The 24692-nt window shown below is 37.4% G+C and overlaps 1 protein-coding gene across 1 annotated transcript; it reads left to right on the top strand.

The window, feature by feature from the left end:
• Positions 1–9599: 9599 nt before the first annotated feature.
• LOC129769430 (uncharacterized) lies at positions 9600–24504 on the top strand. Its single transcript, XM_055771705.1, has 2 exons — positions 9600–11293; positions 24349–24504. Exon 1 carries the CDS (start codon positions 9605–9607, stop codon positions 10940–10942), a length of 1338 nt encoding a protein of 445 aa, XP_055627680.1. The 5' UTR covers positions 9600–9604; the 3' UTR covers positions 10943–11293; positions 24349–24504.
• Positions 24505–24692: the final 188 nt, after the last annotated feature.

Genomic DNA, 24692 nt, shown 5'->3' with positions numbered 1-24692 from the left:
AGCTGGATTCTACACAGATTAAATTATTTAAAAATGCGAATCAAATCTAATCTTAAACTTATCATAGCCGGCCACCTGAAATGAAACATTTCACTGATATTCGAAATATATTAAATTCAACTAGTTCTTCTTCTTCGGGTTTGAAATTCACAATAGCTTCTGTTTGTTATTTTCGATGCCATCCGGGTTGGGTGTTGCATTAATCTGCATGCTCGTCTCTTCTTCGTTCATCATAGGCAATGGACAAAGTTTCGTCACAGCTCGCTTGAATGTCGAACCAGTTGAGGTACGCACGGTAACCACACGAGTCACTCCGTCCTGCCCAGGATGCAGCTTCAAGATGCGAACTAGTGGCCAGCGCACTGGTGGTAAAAGGTTGTCTTGCAGTATCATCACTTGGCCGACTTTGAGATCAACGGGACGCTGATGCATGGCGGCCTGTCGTTGGAGCTCCTTAAGGTACTCAGTCTTCCAGTGGTATCTGTTCCTCAACCGGTATCTGGTATTCTGTTCCTCAACCGGTTGACTGGAACGTCCATCATGTCTGGGTAAGGTAGAGCTTGGAGTTGTGAGCCGACCAAAAAATGGCCTGGCGTGATGGCTTCGAAGTCGTTAGGATCCTCCGATAATGGTGCTAATGGTCTAGAGTTCATCGCACTTTCTACTTGCGACAGTATTGTGACCAAGTCCTCGTACAGTAGAGAGGTGCTGCCTAACTGACGAAGCAAATGTTTTTTGCCACCTTCACAGCGGCCTCCCATAAGCCGCCGAAGTTGGGGGCGCGCGGGGGAATCATATTCCATCGTATTCCTTCATTTGCGAGAGCGTTAACGATACGATCGGTTTCTTTAGGATTTGAGAACATTTGATAAAGATCGTGCAGTTCATCTTGAAGATGACATTGGATGATTTCACTCTATACTCCCCAAAGATTTGACGAGAGCCTGGCTCAAAAGGTTAAACGTCGAAAAAATAGAAATTTTATTAGATTGAAGTTCAGGTTGTTGTTCAATTAATTCGTGCTCAATTCACGTTTAACGTGTAGGTATTGCTACTAACAATTTATGGAATTGTGGTCCAGGATGTCATTATATCGAGCATGTTTTTTGGTTATGTAAAAAATACAAATAACGAATTTAACCGGCTGCTGATTCAGAAGTTCGAAAAGGTATACTCACGATATACTGCAGATTTTGAACAATGGAAAAACTCAATTCAAATGCAATTACAACACACAATCACAGTCCTATGTCAAGATCGCGTTCGTGACTCTGGACCCAGACCCATAAACTTTTTTCTATTTCTAGATCATTTATCGCAAGTGCATTTAGATGGTATCAATCTCTACGGCACCTATTATATCCAAACAAAAAACAATGATTATTCCAATGCACAGATAAAGCAATAGTCCTGCTTTCGAAGCACGTCAACGAAAGTTGTAGATGAACTGCTGACTTTAGTCTCGTATTACCTTTGTCATTGGCATAATCGCTTGTTATAGGTCAAACTATTATTTTCATAAAACTGAATATTTTCAAAATAGAACAATAACTGAATATTTAAAAAAAAAAAAAAGATGATGATGGTCCCGCCTCCTTCCCCTACAGAGATTTGAGCAAGACGAGTTATCTAAAAGATATTTTTTTTCTCAGCATTGAAATCAGTTTAGCAAAAAAAAAACGAACTGATTTTATTTACAGATATAAGTTCAAAAAAAAAATCCAATGTCCAAAGACAAGCCAATACTCAGTCTAGTCCGCCACAGAGCCGATACGGTCCCGACAAGGCCCTTGCAGCCAAATGGTCCACCAAGACACGAGTCCAACCGCCAGCCTTGTTTTGGATTGACTTGAATATCCCCATCCAGAGAAATCGAGAAATTTTCCTTCACGAAAAATTTCTAGACCGGCCCTTACAATACTTTTAAATTTTTATCCTTCATATCTGCAACACGCGCGCGACGCTCAAACTTTTGTAGACTACTTTTATTTTTTTACAACTACTACAATATAAAAAAAATCAAAATAAAAATAAAAATAGTCCATCATCACCAAGATCATGACAGACATAATAGAGATTAATACAAAATAAAGAAAAAAATAATGTAAAAAAAATTAAATCGTCTCCACATTATAATCCGATCAATAGAAACTTCGTCAGATACAATGAAAAAAATTAAATAAAAAAGACTGCATAAAACTTTTCACATAAATTATCCGTTCGTATAAAACTTCGTCATTTAAAATTTTTGTCATAAAGTAAAAGAAAAATCATTCAGCTGTTATAAAAACACAGCTTTCACGTGTGAAACACAGCTTCTCTTAAACTCTGCTAATGTTGTTGCACGTTTAATATGTATATATTTGGCTAGCAAGGAAATTAGATAATCCCGAATTTTGAAGAATGGATTGTTAAATTAGCTAAAAATTGTTCTATAGTAACAAAATTGAAGTGCTACCGTGGTTCTTTAACTCACCTGATTTGAATCCCACAGAAAACTTCTCTGGCATCTGTCGAGCAACTCACACCTAGTTTTCGAATACTGCTTTCTGGGCTTGTTGAATCTTCGGATCAGATGGAACGTAAACGAGCTTGAATATAGTGATATCCAATCATTTACTTTCCGCCCAGCGATAAACGCATCTTCGCCTTTCGAACAGTATTCATCGGTCGAACTCAAATGATGAAATGTAGCCCAGATTGGGATTGTATTTTTTGTCCGTGTTATTTTGATGTTTTATGATCGCCGTAATATATTTGAATTTGATTAGTTTGATAATTAATTTCAGCGTATCCTTGCTTTTTCCCACTAATTCTCAATTAAATGTGTACGAAAATCCACGCTTCACATACAATAAGTTTAGTGCTGTAAATTAAAAAGATGTTGACACATACACCCAGGTTTTTTTACGCAATTTTTGTTGCGCGGTTTTTTTACGAGGTTTTTTACACGGATTTTCCAATTGGTTTTTTTACGCGGTACCCACGTAAAAAAAAAGATTGCAAACAAAATTGTGAAACGTGCTCTAGGTGTAGTCAGAAACACAAAACATCTGAGTGCAAGTCTACTGTATTGAAATGTGTTAATTGTTTGAAAATGAATAGAGAACTAAGAATGAATTTTGACGTTAATCATGCCGCATTTAGCTCAGAATGTTCAGTGTATCAAAGACTTTTTAATTTGAAAAAAAAAACAGCTCGCATTTCAATGAATAGTAACCAGATTCCAGAAGAATTGTGAACCAATATTATATTTTGTATTTAAATATTGCGGGACTGTCAACAAACTATGTAGCTTTACGTCAGATTGTTGAAGAAAAGCGTCCACTTTTGGTCCTATTGTCGGAAACACACATCGTTGAAATGGTATCGTTTGATCAGTATAGTATTCCGGGATATAATGTTGCTGCTTGTCTATCACATTCTAGACATACTGGCGCTGTTGCTAGTTATGTCAGAGAATCAATTCAATTCAGTATTCGCCTCAACGAAGTTTTTGTTGCGTCTCAAACGTAAAAAAAAGGCTGGAGTGGAAAGTGTTGATGCTAGAGTTATTCAAGATTGCTCTCATGTTATTGACTACATCTTGCCAGACCTTATTAATAAATCTTTACTGTCTGGGCATGTACCTCAGGTGTGGAAGAAATCCCTGTTAGTCCCTATTCAAAAGGTTGCTGGAACGATTAAAGCCGAAGTGTTTCGTCCCGTCAACATGTTGCACACATTATAGAAAATATTGGAATTAGTTGTTAAAGGCCAGCTGATGGAATATTGAAATCATAACACTTTGCTAATACCTGAACTTGGTGTTAGCATTGAACTTGGTGTTAGCAAAATGGAAAGATAATTTAGAATGTATTGCATCATTGCTGTTTTCTTGGATCTAAAACGCGCTTTCGAGACAATTTCTATGCCCTCGTTGTTGAATACGGTTAAGCGCTTCGGAATTACGCGTACTGCATATACCGTTCTGAATCATATTTCGGACAACATCATGTTTCGGACACTTTGTTCTAATATCTTGAAATACTTAATGCACTGATAATATAACTATAAAATTATTATCACAATTGCTTATTTAGAGTAATACCTTGGTTTCACTATCATTTCATATGAGAACTACATTTAAAATACAACATAATCGGCAAAAATCTAACAACTCTACTCATTATCGTTTGTGTTTGACGTTTGCTTAGCGTGAGCACGTAGAATTTGCCCGTTCATAAATATTTAAATTTCTCCCGTGTTTCATCAGTTCTCATCATTGTTAACAGTTTACTGTGATTGCTTGGTAAGTGTTTCGCAGTTGACTTTAAAATATAATCAAGTGTAATGTAATTTTCGTCCAAAAATTACAGAATAAAGTGACCGAAATTTGAATTCAATCTGTCCGAAATTTGATTTAGTGTCCGAAGTTTCATTCTTATTCGCTTCATTTGAAAAGCATTTTATTCGATGTTTTTTATGTTTTCAATCAAACAGGTAGAAGTAGAAAACTTAAAAGCATATTGAACTAATTTATTGAAAATATCAACCAAATAATACCTGTGCATAAAGTGTAGATTTGTTTTCTGCATCAAATGCCTTAAGCGTCCGAAATATGATTCAGAACGATAAATGGTTTGAAAGCTATTTGTATGACAGAACTTAACGGATTATTTTTAACGATTTCATTTCCAGTCCCGTAGGGAATAATCTTGGAGTACCCCAGGGGAGTGTATTAGGGCCCATTTTATATATTATGTACATTAATGACATGCGACGAGTTTTACGATTTTGTGATATCAATTATTTTGCTGATGATACCGTGTTATTCATTGCAGCTAATGATTTAAATCAGGACGCGTTACATTTTAATGGAGATTTGCATTCTTTAAGTAGATGGTTGAAGTATACCCAGGTTTTTTACGCAGAGGATACGTATCTAGTAAAAAAACCGCGTAAAAACCGGCGTGAATTAGAAAATCCGCGTGAAAAAAAACCGCGTTAATTGGAAAATCCGCGTAAAAAAACCAGGTCACCTAAAATCTACGTAAGCATCTTGATAGAGTGCGGCACTAATTTCCGTCATAAGCGCTAATCTCCGTCGTAAGCACTGATTACCGTCATATGCTCTGACGGAGCATGAAGACGAAATGTGAGCGGAGTGAGAGATATAATATTGCACTGGTCTTTTTTTACGCGGTGCCCGCGTAATGCCAATTGAAAAACGATTTAACTGTTTTCAGCAAAATACAGCTATATAAATCAATTGTCTCTCCTCGTTTGGACATTTGCTCTTACATTCTATTTCTGGCCAATGGAACACAAATATCGAGATTACAGCGTTCGCAAAATATAATAATGCGGTTGATACTAAAATGTAACAGATTCACTTCCTCATATTTAATGTAGGACGCTCTGCAATGATTATCCGTGAAGCTTTTTGATAAAATAATATCTTAATAAATGAAAATAAATTAAATTAAAAATGTATTTTACTTGGTTGAAAATTACTTTTACTTGGCTGAACGCAATTCTGAAAAATGCAGATCAGCCCTCTTAATCCGATTCTACATTTCAAAGCAGCCCTCTGACTATCTTACTTACCAGATCCCGACGACAACTGTTCCCAAGAGCTGTCTGAAACGGAAAAATCTGATAAAGATTCGGATAAATAGGTAAAACTGCCTTTTTGAAAAAAACGATCACTATCATCCGATGCCATGCTGTTGGTTTATGGTTCACTCTGGTTGATTGCAATTTCGTCTTTTTCGCAGCCTGCTACACATAATTTTCGTTCTGGAGCCGTTGTCAACCGTCCGAATGACACGGTTAATTTCACTTCTAGTTTTATAAGAAATCCTCAGTTTTCTGGCAAATATGTTACGCAAGAAGCATGATTAGCCTATTTTTGTCGTTTCGAAATACTTGGCAACACTCGAGCGCACGAAATATCAAAATTTTAAACAAAACAAAGTTTTCGTCCATTGCGGTTGCAAGCGATCTAATTTTCAAGGTAACCAATATAAGGATTTTTCCAGCAAAAACTGTGTATTCAGTTAATTGTCAGTGTCCCAATTCTTCAGTAGATTGTTCCGGTTTTTTTTTTGCGTTAAAAGGTATGTAAAATGTAATATGAAAAACGTGAGAAGTGCAAAATAATGCAAAAGGTGCTCTGGGGGGAAGACGGTCCACTTTGTAACCATGATTGTTACAATTCACAATCTCAATTAAAAAATAAACGAAAAATTGTTTTACGGGAGAGGTGGTCAAAGGTGACAAACAATTATCGACGACAGCAAAAAGTGTGGATCCCCAAACAAACGGGAAAACCCTATTAGATTTCGAATCTTCGCCATGATGGGTGGTTGGGTGGAAATAACCACTAGGTGGCTACGATGAGCAGGACTGGATGACAGGTTGGAATGGTAGGAAAGTGGAATGGTTGAAACGGAAGAATTCGAGAAGAAGGAAGGGATGAGGTTCGAGAAAGAAATTGGAAAGGAATTGAGCCAACCCGAGTAGACGACCATTACCAAAAAAGAAGAATCCGTAAGTAAATAAACATTGTTTGTTAACCTGAAAATTACTTCTTCTCGCTAACCCAAATCCGAAAACCTCCCCACACAGCTCACGCGACGACCCTGAGACCCGAGGACCCAAAGGAGACCTTTCGCGTCCACCCCTGTACGGCCATAGATAAGGCCTAGGGGCTTTGGTTGCGTTCCTTTCAGGAACCAGCAAATTTATCCTCGAGGCTTAGAGCAGCCGCACCAGAGTAAATCGTAACAACTTTCGACGGGGTAAAAGCGCCATACGTCGTGATATTGAATGATTTTCATATCAAATAAAATACCATCTTTTCGCTCGTCTCTTTACACACAAATGCCCCGGAAGTACATAAGGAAATCGCCGAATAATCGTCCTTATAGATTCCGTTAATTTGGTAAATTTTTCACGAATATTTGAAAAACTCTGTACGTGGAATACCGATGGCCTTTTCAGAAGTTTGTGTGTAGTTTATGAACAACCACCCTAATCATTTAGTACCTTAGACAACACTGTTTCTGTTGTTATAATTTTTTTATCATTTCAAAAATTAATGAAAAAACGTAAAAAAAGTTATACAATCAGCTGTAACACATTTTTAGTAGTTGATAATTAGATACTCAATGATATGTAGTACAATAAATAGTGGAAATCCTGAAGGACGTTTAAATGAAAATTGGTTTTCTTAGGGGACGGTCTTATCTCGTCTTCCCCTATCATCAAGTGGTGTGAGTAACTCAATTTTGAAAAAATTGACGCTTGGCTCGTTCTGGTAGAACCCCGACCAATTGTCTCTGATAATGGTTTTATATTATGTAAGTTTTGGTGGAAATGCAACAAGATTTATAGAAAGAGAGTTAAGTTGGGTGAGGACTATGTCTTCTAAGTATTTAAAAAACTTCGAGTAATAATTTTCATTCAAATTTTAACAATTTAAAATTGCTTTTGGGTCCGATAATCTGATAGAGATTTTTTTTTTTCTGTATTATAGTGACTTTCAACGCTTCTGGCTGGTTCGTCACTTTTACCTTCCATTTTGGAAGAATGTCGGGAGTGAGAATTAAACTCGTGATCTTGAGCGTGAGAAGTATGGATGTTACCTCCACGCCAGATCGGCTCCTGATAGAGATTATTTTTCACCAAAGAGACAGCAGTTGAAAGATATAAATTTTGATTTTCTTTATTTATTTATTTTCATTCCACGACAAAAACATATTAGGTTAGGGAAAAAATAATCATTTATTTTTGGGTGAAATTCAAAACTATTTTTAATATGCTTCGAAATGTTCGATTTGGGAGGAAGGAAGGAAGGTCTTGTATTATAGAGACTTTAAACTTTTGCAGTTCATTCGTCTCTAGCCTTGAGAAAGGCCCTTTGAAAACTCTACTCTATTTACTCCAGCGCTACCATCTCCACCCTCTTGCCTTGAGAAAGGCACTCGATCCCTCGCCGTTCAGCTCGTCCAGCAACGATGTTGTCCAGTCGGTGTCCACACAAAGAATGGGCACGGTTTGGACGAGAATGATGTTCGATTTGGCTCAAATTTGTACAGTTTTGTTGTAAAATTTGTTGTCTTTCTAAAGGTAATTTATAATGTCTGTATCACAAAAGCCTTATTGGTGAAAAACTCTAGCAAAAGATTTTTACAATATTCTGTTGATTCCAATTTCTATCGCTCTGGAAATTTGGCAATGCGAGAAAAAGGAGGTAATCCCTTGGTGCCAAGTCTGGACTATATGGTGAATGCATTAAAACATCTCAATCAAGCTCCTGGAGTTGTATGGCCTTGCGTTGTCCTGATGGAACAAAACATCTCCAACACCTGTTGGTTGATCCTGGGCGGTTCTGGTCAACCGCAAGCTTCAAAGTTGTTTACCGTAGATATCTTAATTTAATGTATTGCACTAAAAGAAAAAAAGAAAAAAAAATTAAAAAAATTATATCAAAATCCAGATTATAAAAAACTGTAATTATTATAAAATTATAATTAAATTATAATAAATTTAAAAAAATCAAATTACACGTTTTTTTTCTGTTACAGTATCGGCACCATAAACACTATCCGAAATATCAGCGGCTCGCATTTTCGTATTTTTGTTGAATTGTTCCGTTCCAACCATTCCTTTGTTGACCTCCATTGTTAAGACCCTGTAACTCGCAACTGAATGGAACAAACAAAAAACGGCAAAAGATTTTTTTTTGTGTGAAATGTCACCTTTACTACGAGCTTAAACTTGTAATTGTATGATCGATATTACGCGAGATATCAGAGAGATCACTAAAGCCAGCTATCGAGAAAATAATGGATTACTTTTTCCCCAACATTTATTTTTTCACTAAGAGAGAATTCTGATACTAAACTAAATTTTCTTGGGAAACGAACAAAACAACGATGAATAAAAATAATGAATCAATTGAATGTTTCTTTATAATGTTCTATTTTAAATTAAATTGTTTCAAATGAATCACAGAGATTTCATGACAGATTTACTTATATCTATCATATATAAATAATTATCCATGAACCTTCCCTGACTGGCCCAAGAAATAAATAACTGTATTGATTACACCCAATCAATATATGTGGCTCTCTAACCTGATATCTCGTAGTTGACAACGAATGTACAAAATTAAGCTTATTTGCAACTTAAACCATTTCCAAATATAATTGAAATCCTTTCAATGAATAACCAAATGTCTCAAAAATAAACTGAAAAAAGTGGAATGGCTGAAAACAGAGCCAATTATTCCCTATCTGTTGTTGGAGGAAACCCCAAAGGCCATCAATAGCGATGCATGGACAATCGGTTTTCGAGCGGAGTGCATCACAACTAGATGATCTCCGATCACGTTGGTTGCTATGATTAATCCGGAAGTTACGTTAGCGCGCATAATAATCATCCAGCGGTGGGCACCCGCCACTAACCGCGAACAATCGAGAGCTTAGCTGTGGTGACTGCAGTAGTAAAAGTAAAAGTACCGAATGGACCAATCGAAAGCACTTTCCAACCCTCGGTCCGTCCGGAGTCAGAGCGCTGCGCTGGGTCCAGTATAGTTTGCACCGGCGTCGCGATGAGGATGAAATCGATTCGGTGGACAACAATCTCGAAAGGCTTTCTAAATTTTGCGCTCGCGATCGCAATCGCGCAAGTATCGTGTGATGTTGTCATCTGTAACTATGAGCGGTTCATACTGTACGACAGTATGTACCACAAACGGACGGAATATTTCTGTGTGTTTAACGATGTTTTTCTGGGGACGGATATGCGCTACGTGGACTTTATGGGGAAAAGTTTGGATTATAAACGGATTGCGTTCATTAATTCGAAGTTTACGGCGATTCCACAATCTTTGTACAGAAGTTTTGATGACGTTCGCGAATTGTACGTTCGACGGTGTTCCATTGAGAGGTTGAAAATTATGCGACTGATCGAAAAACTGTACGCCGGAGGAAATCAAATTACAAACATCATCATCGATGGCAATGGTTCGAATAATCTAAAGGAGCTATACTTAGAGTCGAACTACATTGCGGATATTGCAAATATCACTAATTTGCCGAATTTACAAGTGCTAGTGCTAGAGAACAATCCTCGAATGGGAAACGTTGATTTTGCCATGTTTTCTCGAATGGTGAAGCTTTGGAAGTTGGATCTTGAGAACATCGGCATGACGAAAATCATCAACAGCCTCAAGCTAACATTGGATGAATTGAAACGCCTTGATCTGTCCAATAATCAGCTGACTTACATCGATATGCAACAATTTCGGACATTCCCTAAACTGGAACATTTGTGGCTCCACGGGAATAGACTATTTGCCATGCAGTATAACTCGATTCGTACGGTCGTACCGGTAATCAAAAGTATCGTCATCGATGACAACTATTGGGGCTGTAATCATCTGGCGAATGTTAGCAAATATTTCCTGGACAACGGTATCATTATCCGTCACAAAGAGTGCAAAAGTCGGGCTGTGCATAAAGTTTGTTGTGCCGATAGGTTCGATCTAGTCGATTTCCGGTACATTATTGAGATGATCATAAAAAGCGACACACGGTTCGAATCGGAGATCAAGTGTTTGGAGCAAGAAAATCAGGAGCTGCGGGAGGCTATGGACAAAATGCAGACGAAGCTCAACAGCTTGATATCGAACTATACAACCACGTTACAAGAAATATCTAAGGTCGAAATGCCTGAACCATCAACGCTGGAACCCGAGTCTACGGAGGAATATTCTGAAGAGAGTGTAGAGGTTACGGATTCCCAGGAAATAGACAAAACAACAGAGGAGCTTGGTGAGGAAACCAACTATGAAGCATCCAACTTTAGAACATCCAACTATGTTGAACCCAGCTATGAATTGCCCAGTCGTGTGTCACCCAGTTATGGAGAAGCCAGCTATGGATAAACTGTTACTAAGTGATTGGATGTGTGAATAAAGTGTCTTTAGTAAAAAAAAAATAGAACGGAGAAGTCAATTGGCATTTGAAACATGAAATGGAGTGAGTGCAACCAAACAAAATACATATAAAATACTAGTGAGTGAGCTACTGTAATACTACAGATGAATGGAAACAGTGGAGAAGAGGAATATTATATGGACAAAACGGATTCAAGGTTCACACACTGTTTGTATACAATGATCGTTACAACGCGCATACTCATATTCGCCATAATAATCAAACGAGTCACGGAATACGTTGTTCTAGAAGCCATCGATTCGTTACGCATCTGCTATTAATTTCATTGCATAGCAAAGGTATGAAACGTAAGCATTGACTGGAGAATTTTATAGTATATGTTGTCATATTTCTGTCTGTTGATTTGTTCTAACGGATCTTTCATTAAGGACTTGCCACCTTTTTTCAATAAAACACAGATTTTTTGAGGTATTGAGTTCAAATTTATTCTGGTTGTAGTACGACTCTTACATTTACATAGATGGACCCAATTTTCCACTACTCGGCCACACATTTCGACCGGAATGTTGTGAATTTGGAAGTTATCTCCGAGCTCTTCTAAAGTTGCTGGCTTGTTGGCATAGGCCTGTGACTTCACATAGTCCCATAAAAAGAAAACCAATGGTGTCAAATCGCATGAGCGAGACGGCCAATCGACAGGTTTTCATTTCTCGAAATAACACGTTCACCAAGCTTACTTTTCAATAAATCCATTGCAATGTGCGCAGTGTGGCAATTGGCACCGTCTTGTTGGAACCACATAGATGTTAAGACCTTCCAAATCTGGCAAAAAAATAATCTTCCAACATGTCGCGATAGCGTTCTCCATTGACGGTAACATGACGGTCGTTCTCATCGACGAAGAAATGCGGTCCAATCACTCATCATTCATGAAACCCACGCCAAACTGTAAATTTTTTGCGGATGTAATGGTGTTTCTTGAAGCACATGTACGCTGTCCAATAACATATATTTTACTTGTGGACAAAGGAAATGAGCCTCAACAATGCATTGTACAAATATCAGTATAGTTTCTGAGCTTGTTGGTCAATTGATAAGTGAAATTGATTTAGAAGAAGATCATAGAGGACTCATTCATCGATCTTAAAAAAGCTTTTGACACCCTAAGCCATGAAGTTCTTCTGAAAAAAAAACCATATTGATATTGGATTAGAGGAGTTGCCAATGATCTGATAAAAAGCTATCTCTCTGATCGAAAACAATTCTTTATAATTAACGATGTTCGAAATAGCATGCTCTCAATTGATAGAGGAGTTCTTCCGGGTAGTAACATAGGTTCTTTGTTCTATAAAGTTGTCTCAAATAACTAGGGCTACAACATCGTCGAACTATGTTTACCTCTACCTATATAGAAAAGAAAATTATATTTTTTATATCATCGACAATTTTGGTCACCCTGTTTTTGATAGCATAAAAATAAGGACACTATCATATGTAACAACTTTGTCGAAAACAGTTTTTGTTTAGAGAATAACTATCAAGCTCTAACTGCTAATTTCCACTTAAATGCACGTTTACCAATCCCATCCCACCCTGTTATGTGTCACACATTCATTTATTATTTTCAGTTAGACAGTCGAACCTCCTGCCAAAAGTTAAGTTGTTTTTTGTTCGCCCGTTCTACGGTTATGAGTACATACAAATAAAAGGCCCTTTTAATGGGGAGTTTCAAAACAGTTGAAATAATAGATTTCTAAACAATAAAAAGAATAACATTTAAAAAAACAATTGTTCCGAACAATCAAAGTCCTACGTCAAAGTTACGTCCTTGTCCCTAGGCTCAAACCCTTCAACTTTTTTCCAAGGCGTTTCACGTTACCATTCCATTTCAGTTGTGCATGGAGAGTACTTTCCGGAATTCCTTGATATTTTGTTGCTCGGCGTTTTGTTATCTCCATGGCTAAAACAAGCTGTTGACGGGAATAACGCATATTTTTCAACTCAACCTTGTCTCATCCTGTAAGGAACATAAACAAAACATTAAAAGCCTAATTCTGCGCATTATAAACCTCTTTTTGACGTAGGACTTCGTCTTACATTATGGTGCCAAATCAGAAAACAGGTCACGTTTTTATGAAATAAAGTTAATGTTAAAGGGTGTGTCACATCAAATTGCATCACGGAAAAAACGCTGTAGAAATTCGCCCAGTAGACCGATCCTTTTGAAAATTTTAGACAGTAAAATAAAAACTATTGAACAACTTTTGGCATTTTCTTTTTATTCATACTTCGAGCCCAAGCCCGTATGCTCGCACCTTCCTCTTTACCCCGTCCATAAGGTTCTGTACAACGTCAGGTTGTAGTTTTTTTTGAACAGAAATCCATTTTCTCTTGAAGTCCGCCTCCGATTTGACAACTTTTGGGTTCTTCCGGAGGGCCTGCTTCATAATCGCCCAATATTTCTCTATTAGGCGAAGCTCCGGCGCGTTGGGCGGGTTCATTTCCTTTGGCACGTAGGTGACCCCGTTGGCTTTGTACCACTCCAACACGTCCTTTGAATAGTGGCACGAAGCGAGATCCGGCCAGAAGATGGTCGGGCCCTCGTGCTGCTTCAATAGTGGTAGTAAGCGCATCTGTAGGCACTCCTTAAGGTCTACCTGCCCGTTTACCGTGCCGCTCATCACGAAGGAGGCGCTCCGCTTTCCGCAAGAGCAGATCGCTTGCCACACCATGTACTTTTTAGCAAACTTGGATAGTTTCTGCTTGCGAATCTCCTCCGGAACGCTGAATTTGTCCTCTGCGGAGAAGAACAACAGGCCCGGCAGCTGACGAAAGAAAGCTCGCGTCTTCCCCACCATGTTTTGCCCTTCGTCGCGGTTAGGAGCCTTCTGAACCTTGTATGTACGCAGGCCCTCCCGCTGCTTGGTCCGCTGGACGAATGAACTTGACAAATTCAGCTTATTGGCGACATCCCGGACCGAACTTCTCGGATCACGTCTAAACTGCTTAACTACGCATCTTTTTCACTGACGGAGCATCCATTTTTGCCGTTCTTCACATTCCGGTCGATGGTTAGGTTCTCAAAGTATCGTTTTAGTACTCTGCTGACCGTGGATTGGACGATTCCCAGCATCTTACCGATGTCCCGATGTGACAACTCCGGATTCTCGAAATGAGTGCACAGGATTAATTCACGACGCTCTTTTTCGTTCGACGACATTTTTCCAAATTTACGAAAAATTGACAGTGAAGCATGGCCAACGTGATCTATACACTCTTATCTGATTATAAGCGAAAGCTGAAGATATAATTCCTAAAAATTAAATTTCTACAGCGTTTTTTCCGTGATGCAATTTGATGTGACACACCCTTTAATAACTATTTTTGCTGCGAACGGTTTTGAACGATTTGCATACCAATCGAATCGGAAATTTTCTAAGATTTGTTTTATATGCTATACATTACAATCCCACAGTCTGTATATAGTTTAAATTGATGAAAATTGGAAGCATTCCCATTTCCCCATACTTTTGTTCTGTCCATTTGTGTGCTTTCCCGAACAGAACTGTCAATAACGAGCAACTTATGCAGCCGCTAGTATAGAAACAGTCGAAAACGAATGAATCGTAGGATTTAAAGTCTCCGTAAAACAAGGAAAAGTGGAAGAAGAATAGAAACAACGAAGAGGGATAGCGAAAAGAGAATATTTGCGAAGTAAGTAAGCTGTCGCTAATGTATAAGTATTGCTTCTCATCTGAAGACAATTCTTAAAATCTTTCTGAGCCCGAAACAACAGAGGTCGCATGTTCTGCTCGTTTTGTGTTTTATGTTTTCCCTCGAGCTGTGAACGCTAGCGAATATTTCACTTCAGATGCACACAGTTTCATCGCTGCAACTGTGTGCATCTATTAGACGCGTGTTTGATGCTTGTTGAGTGGCGATGCACGGAAGATGCCTCTCGTTAAATACTCAGTGCAATGCGTGCATTGATATAAAGAAACAAATTGCGACATATGACCAATTAGTTCTCGCAAAGCCAAGAAAGAATCGTTGCTTCTCGAAATGATTCAACAAAACCACGCAAGTCATTGAACCTTTTCAGGGTCCCCGGATCTTTTTACTAAAGAGTTATTTATGAAATATCGAAGTATTCGCAAATAATATCCGAAATGATAAACCAACAAATTTCAAAAAAAAAAATATTGCGTAGTCCTACGTCCTAAGCGGTCGTATCTCGGATAAAACCACTCGAATTTTTCTTTTTCTCATATAACTTACAAATTTCGGAAAATTTCAGATCTGTGATACTTTTTTCGTTGAATTGAGATGACGAAAGAATTTGTTGCGTCTTAGCGTCGATACTAACAGGAACAAAAAAATTGACATTTTCAGTGATGTCGGATTTGTTTTAAATATTTTTTTCTGTACAACTCATATTTTGGGGGCAGTTCTGCAAGTTTTTCTAGTGAACCGATTTCAACCAATCGTTTTTTTTACGTGATCTCGGATACATTTCCTGTCGTCGTACGTAGGTTTGTTTCAAAATATAGATTTTCAAAATAGGATTTTGCCTCAAAAATCGAGACAAAAAATTAACCTAAATATTATTTTTCGAAATATAAAAAAAAAAATCCTACTTACGATTTTTACGAATTTAGTGGAGAATCTGGAAAAAATAATTTCATCAAAATCGGATGGACCTTTCCAGAGATAGAACACCCACCTGTTTGCAAAACATGGTTTCGAGAAAAATGCGTTTTACATTTTTGATACATTTATTTCGTTTTTTCACATCGTATCCTCAGTTTGAAATCCATGGATCATAAAAATGTCCGTTTAAACGCTAAAACGTTGTCACCGTTTCGTTGCCAAATTAGACTTGTGGTCTTCTCTAGCTGCTTCTGACATCCGAACCTCTGCTCGATTTTCCGCAAAAATTGTTGCGCTTCGGCTCAATTTCAAGCTTAAGTTTTTTTTCATTATATCCAAAACGCCTTATAGACCAACATTGAAGTTACAGGTCCCTATATTTGCTGCAATTTTCGAGACTTTTGACATTTGGTTGCAAATCCACCGCTCTGGTCGCGATAGAAAACGAATCAAGTTGTTCGAACCGTTGATCGACAAATGCACATAGGATCAATTCAGAAATCAAACTAGATCACTAATGACCATCCTGCAGCCCGCAGCCTGAATTGAAAAATGATAGATTTTTTTTCTTCTGAGGGATGAATAGTTAAAAAAAATTTCAGAAAACCTAGTAAAAATAACATGGCAGTAATTGTTGTTAACCCTTTCGCTACGAGCGTCGTCTATAGGCGACATCCGCGCGACTACCTGTGTGTTCGAGTGTCGTCTATAGACGACATCAGGATGGTACTGCGCATCGATCACACCAGCGCCATATGCATACATTTCGGCGTAGTGCTCCGTAGTGAAAAGGTTAACCGTGTGTATGCAATCCGATCATTGTCTGTATCTTTCCCATTTTTCTATGCTTATTCAACCTTTTGACAGTTGGTCTTGTTAGTACTCCATGGACTTTTTCACACTTTTGGTGCTGTTCTGCTGACACTCGTATTAATTCATGCGGGTAACTACAATAGCTGCTGTCAATGTTAGTTCTTACGTATTAATGAAACCGGAGCTCATTTTTATTATGTATTTATTTTTTCGTAACAAAATCTATTCTGAGGTCAAATTTCATGGAGGAGAAGTCCCCATACAACGAGGATAAGGAACCGAGGCGGCCCAAGCTGCAGAGATGACACAATCCGAGTCAGCCACCGACCTGCCGTCTGAAACGTCGGCCTCTCGCAAGAGCAAACCTGTGTTTCATCGATTGCCCGGTTAGTTTGAAACATTGGAAACATTTGAAACAAAGAGAAAGTTTTGAAGAGAATTCAGTTGATTTTTCTGCGCATTCGCCATTGAAGAACAGTTGAGTTTATTTCCATTTAAGTGTCAATTGGAAATCGCTTCTTTTTGCTGGCAGTTGCGTGTACTGTGTACATTGAAGCGAAATGGAAGGCAGCACTAGCAAAAAAAAACAAAAACTAAATGACGAAGGATATGTTTTCCAATAGAAATGGTTTAAAATTTACTTTTTTACGGACCGGAGATTTATTTGTAGCGAAGCTGTTGCTGTAATGAAGGAGTTCAATTTGTAATGATATTATGGGTCGAAACATGCGTCAATAATGTACAAGTATTTTTTGGCACAGTCCATGCTAAGAAAATGAGTTAAGAGAACAATTGGGTAGTCAGGGAGCGTGTTGTGCATTGAAGCAAGCTACATTGTAGCGGAAAAAAATGCTACTCGATCAAAGGTGTGGCATTGGATAGTCAGTTTGCGAAGGAATCCTATCACGAAACGAATTGAGAACATAGTAGAAGGTCTGATTCAAAGGTTGAAAATAAGATCTGGTTCGAAGGTGCTATTGTTCAACTTCGAAAACATCCCGAAATTTTGAAGTAATACATGCAGTTCAAGGATGTCGTCAAAATCGTAAACCACATCAAATCACACGCATTGAATCATCGTGAGTTCCATGCTTCTCCAGAAGATGTGAACGCACAGTATGGCGACATTCCATCTTTCACTTAAAACCGGGCGAGAATTTCAAAAACGCGGAATGTGTAGCAGATCTAGCTTTCCCAACGAACATTACAAGTCATCTGAACAAGTTGAACTTGGACCTGCAAGGTAAATCGGTTCACAACTCAATCAGATAAAAAATACGTAGGTGAACTCATGTTGTTCGACAAAAAAAATGGAAAAATTAATATTCAGTCCATTTTCTGACACTGAGAATTTCCAAAGTATCGTCAACTATACGTCGACGCACTCCAGGCCATGAAGGCAGATTTGGAAGCTTCAAAGCACATGCAAAAACTTTTTCTATTCCGTCCAGTTTCCTTGATGAACATCCCCCTAAAATTTTCTATATTGAAATAAAATTAAAAAAATTAAGGTACACCGAGGCAAGTTGGAACGACTTTTTGGAAGTCCAACTTGAAAGTTATCTTAAAAAATCGCTAGATCAGTAAATTGAAATCTGTTTGCAGCGTATACAAGGTATAACAGATGACTTTCGATAAAAAATAGGGATTCACACTGGATGCTTTGAAAAATATCAATTTTGAAAATGTTTTGTTTTCATATGCATTGTTTCCCGTTGTCTCGTAGTGCGGGGTAAGTTGAAACGCGGAATTATCATGAGTTTAATGTGCGATTTTGCTTCTCAAACTATCTACAACTGATTTATGAATCACCAAATTGAAAGAATTACATATAAACATTAGGAAAAAAGGGTTTTGGTACACGTGAGATGTGGAGGAGTAGTATACTACACACAAAATGGACACAACATACTAGGAATCAATATACGAAACAATAACATCAAGAATACTATTTTAAACGGTCATGTCAGAGTAGAGCCACTCGAAACGGCCACTATTGAGGTTTATGGGATCATTCAAATATTCAAATATTACATAACGCACTCGAAAAGGGAGGAGGGGATGGCTTGTCGGAAAAATTGGAGAAATTGTTTAGGAATAAATCCAACTAAATCTAAACATTTTTATGCGAATGACGATTTTTTTCATGTTGTGTAGGGAAGAAGGAGTCTAAAATAGTAAAAAATTGCGTTACGTAATATTTGAACGACCTCTAGTTGCAAAACTAACAAATTTTACTTGTATTATGTCCGTGTATTCAGAAGTTATGTAGAACATACTGAGGAACGAAATATAAATGATTCATATTTTTTAAATATACTATCATTCATTCATACAGCAATCATCGACAAATAACGTCCGGAATCTGCAGCAATGTTTTAAAAATAGTTGATTTTCACTGGTTCTACTTACTCCAGGGTTGGAAAAAACATGGGGCGAGTTTAAATGCTCAGAGCTATACGGAAAAAGATTTTTCAGTTTGGTTTTCAAAGCCACTACACTTGGTTATCCCTATTTGATTACCAGACGTGCGATTCGGACGGTATTTTTGAAAAAAAATCAGTGTTTTTAGACCGATTCAGTCAGCGCGCAAAAATGTTTGTTTTGATTTCACGGATCAAGTAAGAGTAAACAAAGGCGCGGATTGCGTTAATGCATTTCAATATTCTGATAATGGCTGTAATAAGGTGGGCTGAAAGATAATGTTTACTTAATAGATTTTTATCACGTCAATCCATCATTCCTAGTGAATGTTATGATTTCCGTTTTAACTTACCCCGAATTTCAACTTGCCCCGGTGTACCTTATAATAAACTTTTTGAATGACTGAAGGAACACCCAATTTAACTGTGATACCGTCTTCATATTATAAACAGAATAGTTTCTAATTTAAATGCTGTAGTGAGCCATAGAAAAAAAAACCTGTTGAATCCGTATATTTTAATTTTATCATAAACAACAGTGGAAAAAAATCATTACGACCCGCGGCTATTATGAAAAATCTGATTCGGCCTGTGTTTGAATATCGATCAATATCGAATGGTACACAATGTGTTATGCAAGTAACCTCTCACGAATATATAGGAGAAGTGTGTAATACGCACCTCCTAAGCGAGAATGGATTTATCTTGACCATGCTCTTAAAAATTATGGTAACATCTACGTCAGTACGTAGATAAGTTAACCCTCAGCCATCTGTAATCGTTCGGTATTTTAGATACTGAATAACAAAAGTGCTATGAACTTTATTTTGTAAGGCGTCCAAATTCTATATTTTCCAATCATATGGTGTTAAATGGCCCAGCAGAAGTATAGGAGAAGCGTGTAATACACACCCCCTACGCGAGAATGGATTTATCCTGACCGTGCTCTTAAAATTTAAGATAACAACTACGTCAATACGTAGTTTAGTTAACCCTCAGTCATCTGTATTCGTTCTGTATTTTAGATACTGAATAACAAAAGCGCTACGAATTTTCTTTTGTAAGGCGCCCAAATTCTAAATTTCCAATCATACGGTGTTAAATGGCCCAGCAGAAGTATAATATGTCCATGAGTTGTTTCTCTCAGAGACTATAACGCTCAGAGAAACAGCTTGTATGAATGAGAGAATCTATTAACATCATGCCCACCAGCAAAGAGAAGAAACCGTTTCTCCGGTGAGCGTGTTCTCCCAGTATTCGTGCATTAATTTTCCAGTCCGCACTCTTTTTTCTCACATTCTCTGAGCACATAGTATAGATGCCAGATGTGAAGACATTGAATTTTGTGAAAACACACTGAGGTCATTTCAAGTATGTGAAAACAATTGTTTGTGTGATTTATCGAACATGAATTAGAAATATCGCGATGGTTTACTCGTTTTTCTTCATTATGATTACATTTAAAGACATTTATTCGTGTCATGCAGAGATAGTTGAAAAAATCACCTGGCATCCCTCACATACAAGCTATTTCTCTCGTGAGAATGTTATCCGGCCGAAAGCAAACAAATTGCCCCGATCTAGTGTACTGCCCGATGGTAAGCTGATGTGGAAAATATCAAATTGAGAAGGAAATGAATCCTTTCTTACCATTTTCTTCATCTGAGATATTTACTGGGAACTCGACTCAATAAATATGACCCACAGTTATCGCCTCTGAATCGGTTTCAAACAACAAAAACTTTATAGAAATGATGTAGAAAATTACATCGAAAATCACTTCCAAAAAAAAATATTTTTCTTATTTTGTTAAAGCATGTTACTAATGTAAAACTTGCATAGGGGGATTCTATCATTGACTAGCACGATTTCCTGTATCCATTGCATTCTATTCTTGCTGGTTTACGAGAAAATCAGGCGGGTCAAATTGCCCGGTAGGCGCGTTTTAGACACATCTCCTCTATAATATGCTCATAAGCTATTTCTCTCAGAGATTATAAAGCTCAGAGAAACAGCTTGTATGAATGAGAGATTTCATCAATCTGTTCACTTCATGCCCACCAGCGAAAAGAAGAAACCGTTTCTCTGGTGAGCGTGTTCTCCAAGTATTCGTGCATTAATTCTCCAGTCCGCGCTTTTTTTTATTACATTCTTTGAGCACATAATATAGATGCCAGATGTGAAGACATGTTTTTGTTTGAAGACATTTAATTCTGTGAAAACATATTGAGGTCATTTCTAAGTACACCCAGGTTTTTTATACACGTTTTTTTGCGCGGTTTTTACGACGTTTTTTTACGATTTTTACGATTTTCCAATTAACGCGTTTTTTTACGCGGATTTTGCAAATAACGCGGTTTTTTCGTTACGCGGATTTCCCAATCAACGCGGTTTTAAGAAGTGCAATATCACATCTCTCCCTCAGAGCATATTACGGTTATTAGTTCTTGTAACGGAGCTCAGCGCTTATGAAGGAAATTAGTGCCGCACCTTATCACGATTCTTACGTGGATTTTAGGTATTGGGTAACGGGGAGCTCACCGGGCGGTACAACGGGACAGGGTTTTTACGGGCAGCGATTCGTGAATGTCTTTCCCTGTCTACTTAGCTCTGGACGGTGCAATAGTGGTACTGCACGTGCATCGGCAGAAGAGTGTACAAATTACTAGGGAATCTTCTAGCAACAGCTCATTCGTGAAGAAAACCGAACTATAGCTAACAGTAACCAACGAAATTTCAGGAAAAAACGACGGGTTTCCGGAAGCGAGCAAAACTCAAGATCTGATGTCATCTCGCAAAAAAATTTTTGACCGAAAATCGATTTTTTGGGACTGAGTGGCCAAAAAACCAAAACTTTGTGTGCTTTGAGGCACTCCTAAATCATGTCCGATTGAGCTGAAATTTTGCACAGGTCATTTTTTTTTTGGGTCAATAAACAAAATGTTCATGGTCGGTTGTTTAAATTCGATAATTTTTTTTCCATACCTTCATTGCCTCTCAGGCTAAATCCTAAAAGGTCGATTTTCGGCCAAAATTTTTTTTCGAGATGTTTTGGTTTTTTTGGAATTCGATGATGAAGTTTTTTCCATACATCAATTGCCAGCCTAATGAATATATATATTTCAAGGGATAGCAGCGTTAAAAATGAAAAATATAATCTGACTACCCTTCCCTGAGCCTCTTTCTAGCTAAATAATCATAAGTTTGCACTCTCTGAGACTTATGAATCAGGATCTGCTACATTAGTTGAATAGGAATCATTCGCTTTGCGTAGTCCGTATGATCCTGCTGTATCATGATGCATGGAGAGGTTCGATATGTATTTGTTAGAGGCAAAGAAGAAAATAAACTTTCTGCACCGAAACCGTACATAACGGTTTCGGTTTGTTGGTTCGTGTATCATGAAGTGCGAACCGAAGCAAAGTTGTCTCGTTCTCTTTTGTATCGTGATTTGTAGCACGTAAAAGCAAAGGAATGACACTAGGGGAAATGATTTCTGTAAGATCGTATTTGAACGAACGAAAGCGAATTATTCAGTGAAAGAATCAATCGGCAAACACTGAATGCTATGCCTGCTTTAAAACTCGATCCTTCTAATCGATCGGATATAAGCCCCCGAGCTAGAATTATCTATTGCTCTTTCTTGCAGTCTTGCCACGCCCATCGGAAAGCTCTCTTCCGACTTGTGCCTATTCGCTTATCTTACGACGAGTATACTACGAGTTTTCTGCGACTATAGCATGGAAAGATTGCGTGTGTAATCTTGGGATTGGTGTGCATATTTTACTCTGTGTATCACTAGTCAACTGCAAAACTATGTTGCTAGCTAGGGTAGATACGTAAGGAATGGCTCGCGTCTATAAGAGGAAATTAAATTGCCGAATGTGAATTGCCCAGCAGATGACCGCAACCAGAAGCAAAATAGTTGTGTATATGTCCGTTTAAACTACTTAATACACTATGTCATTTCTAGGTTGATTAACACATTTAACGCACTTTCGAAATGACGAATCCATATCTTTATTGAATTAAATTATTCCTCTCGCGATCTTCTACGCTTCGTATATTACATTACCTGTCCGTCTTACCCCCTCTATATATAAGTTTCTTCTCGTCACAAAAAAATCTTTTTGATCTGTTTTTTTATCCCATCTGTTTATTTTATTAGGCCCATTTAGCAATTCAGCTGTAACAGAGCCGAATTTATTCGTGTACATTATTATCTCATCTTGTTGATTAAAAAGTAGTCTAGACTATTCCTAACATATCGATACACATGTCGCCATACATGCGGCATTCCGTTATATTTCAGGCATTCTGTTAGGTTATGCATTTTTTATGCATGCAATGTGATCTGGAGCATTCCTTTCCGAGCATTTAGTGCAAATACATAGTTTTGTATACGATCAATAATGTTTGTTATCGCTATTTTCGGAGCACTATCTGGTAGAAGAAAGAGAAACGGAGTCGTACGTACATGCGTACAATCCAATAAAGCGATATTAATTATGCACCTTTTCTCGTTCTTGAAATGAAGCACTTAATTTCTTAAAAATCCGTCAATCAATCATCGTCATCGTTCTGGAAAAATACGCTCATTCGTTAAAGGTTAATGTTTTGAAAGTTCTTGTTACTTACGACTTTTTCAATATATTCAAAAAAACTACAAAAGATCTACAATATCTCTTGCGATATTTTTATTTGCTACTACTTTGTTCAGACACACTTCGAGTTTAAAATGTGTACAAACAACATTGTACATATCTTCATGTGATCACTGCGTTTCAAAAATCATTAAAAATCGTGTGGCACCTTACTTCTCTATTTTTTATCGTAAGTAATATGAACTGTATGATTTACCTGTATCCCGATATTGCATTTGAATTAAAAGAAAATTAATTTTGTCACATAAAAATTATTAAAAATTAGTATCAAAGCTCAAAGATAGAAAATTTCTTGTTCCCTCAAAGTGTCACATAGTTAATGAGTGGCCTTTTGGAAGGAGAAGCGGGATGTTAGCAGTAAGAGGAAAGTACTCAGAACAATTAATTAACATTAATTTTCATATTCGATACACGCTATTAATTTTGTGGCATGACAGCTCAATAAATATTGTTTTCCGCACAGAGTAGTCACGTCATAATATATATTCATGCAAACAAACAATAGATTTTATATAAAATTTTAATGTACGGAAAATGGTGTTCAATTTTTTAGTAGGACAACGTCTTTCATTTCTGTACCGGGTGTAACGAGAACGCTACGTCGGAGGTGCATGATAGTCACTTCATTCTAAAGATAAAATGTCTGAAAGTGATGTGTTTCTGGTTATTTACCCCAAAAAAACTTGTTTCAAAAATGTTTTGAAAGCAAACTATTAAAAGCACAAAAATTGAATAAACCAGACAATCAAATTATATTCAGTCCATGTGACTAGAAATATGACAACACAAATAAAACGAACAACTGATTTCCTTCGTACTTTCACAAAACATTTATTCTTTCAGAAAAGCAGGAACTAATCAGTATTTCACCGAGCCCATCAAAGAAAGAGCGACGGTTAAAAATCATTTACCAAGGATAAAACTCACGGATTAAAACCTAATCACTAAGATGAGGACGGCTTTGAAGAAACAAATTTTATTTTTTTAGATTTGAAAGATAAAAACCATACAAAAAATAGTATAGTATTTATTGATTTTATTTATTTAAATGTCTACTATTTATTATTATTTATTAAAATTCGATTGTAACATTTAAATCGGCCTTTTCAATCCTTATTTCTTCGAAACATCATCATTGCTGTTCAAAAAATCATTGCGCTGCAATACATTATTTTACTGTGGATCGT

This window comes from Toxorhynchites rutilus, chromosome 2 (genome assembly GCF_029784135.1).
Source record: "Toxorhynchites rutilus septentrionalis strain SRP chromosome 2, ASM2978413v1, whole genome shotgun sequence".
In the NCBI taxonomy this organism is placed as follows: Eukaryota; Metazoa; Arthropoda; class Insecta; order Diptera; family Culicidae; genus Toxorhynchites; species Toxorhynchites rutilus.
The sequence above is the reverse complement of the archived record's forward strand: the minus strand, read 5'-3'. Positions and strand labels throughout refer to the sequence as shown.

What these genes read in the sequence shown, in the direction of transcription:
- LOC129769430 (XM_055771705.1), top strand. Translation starts at nt 9,605, where the DNA reads ATGAGGATGAAATCGATTCGGTGGACAACAATCTCGAAAGGCTTTCTA.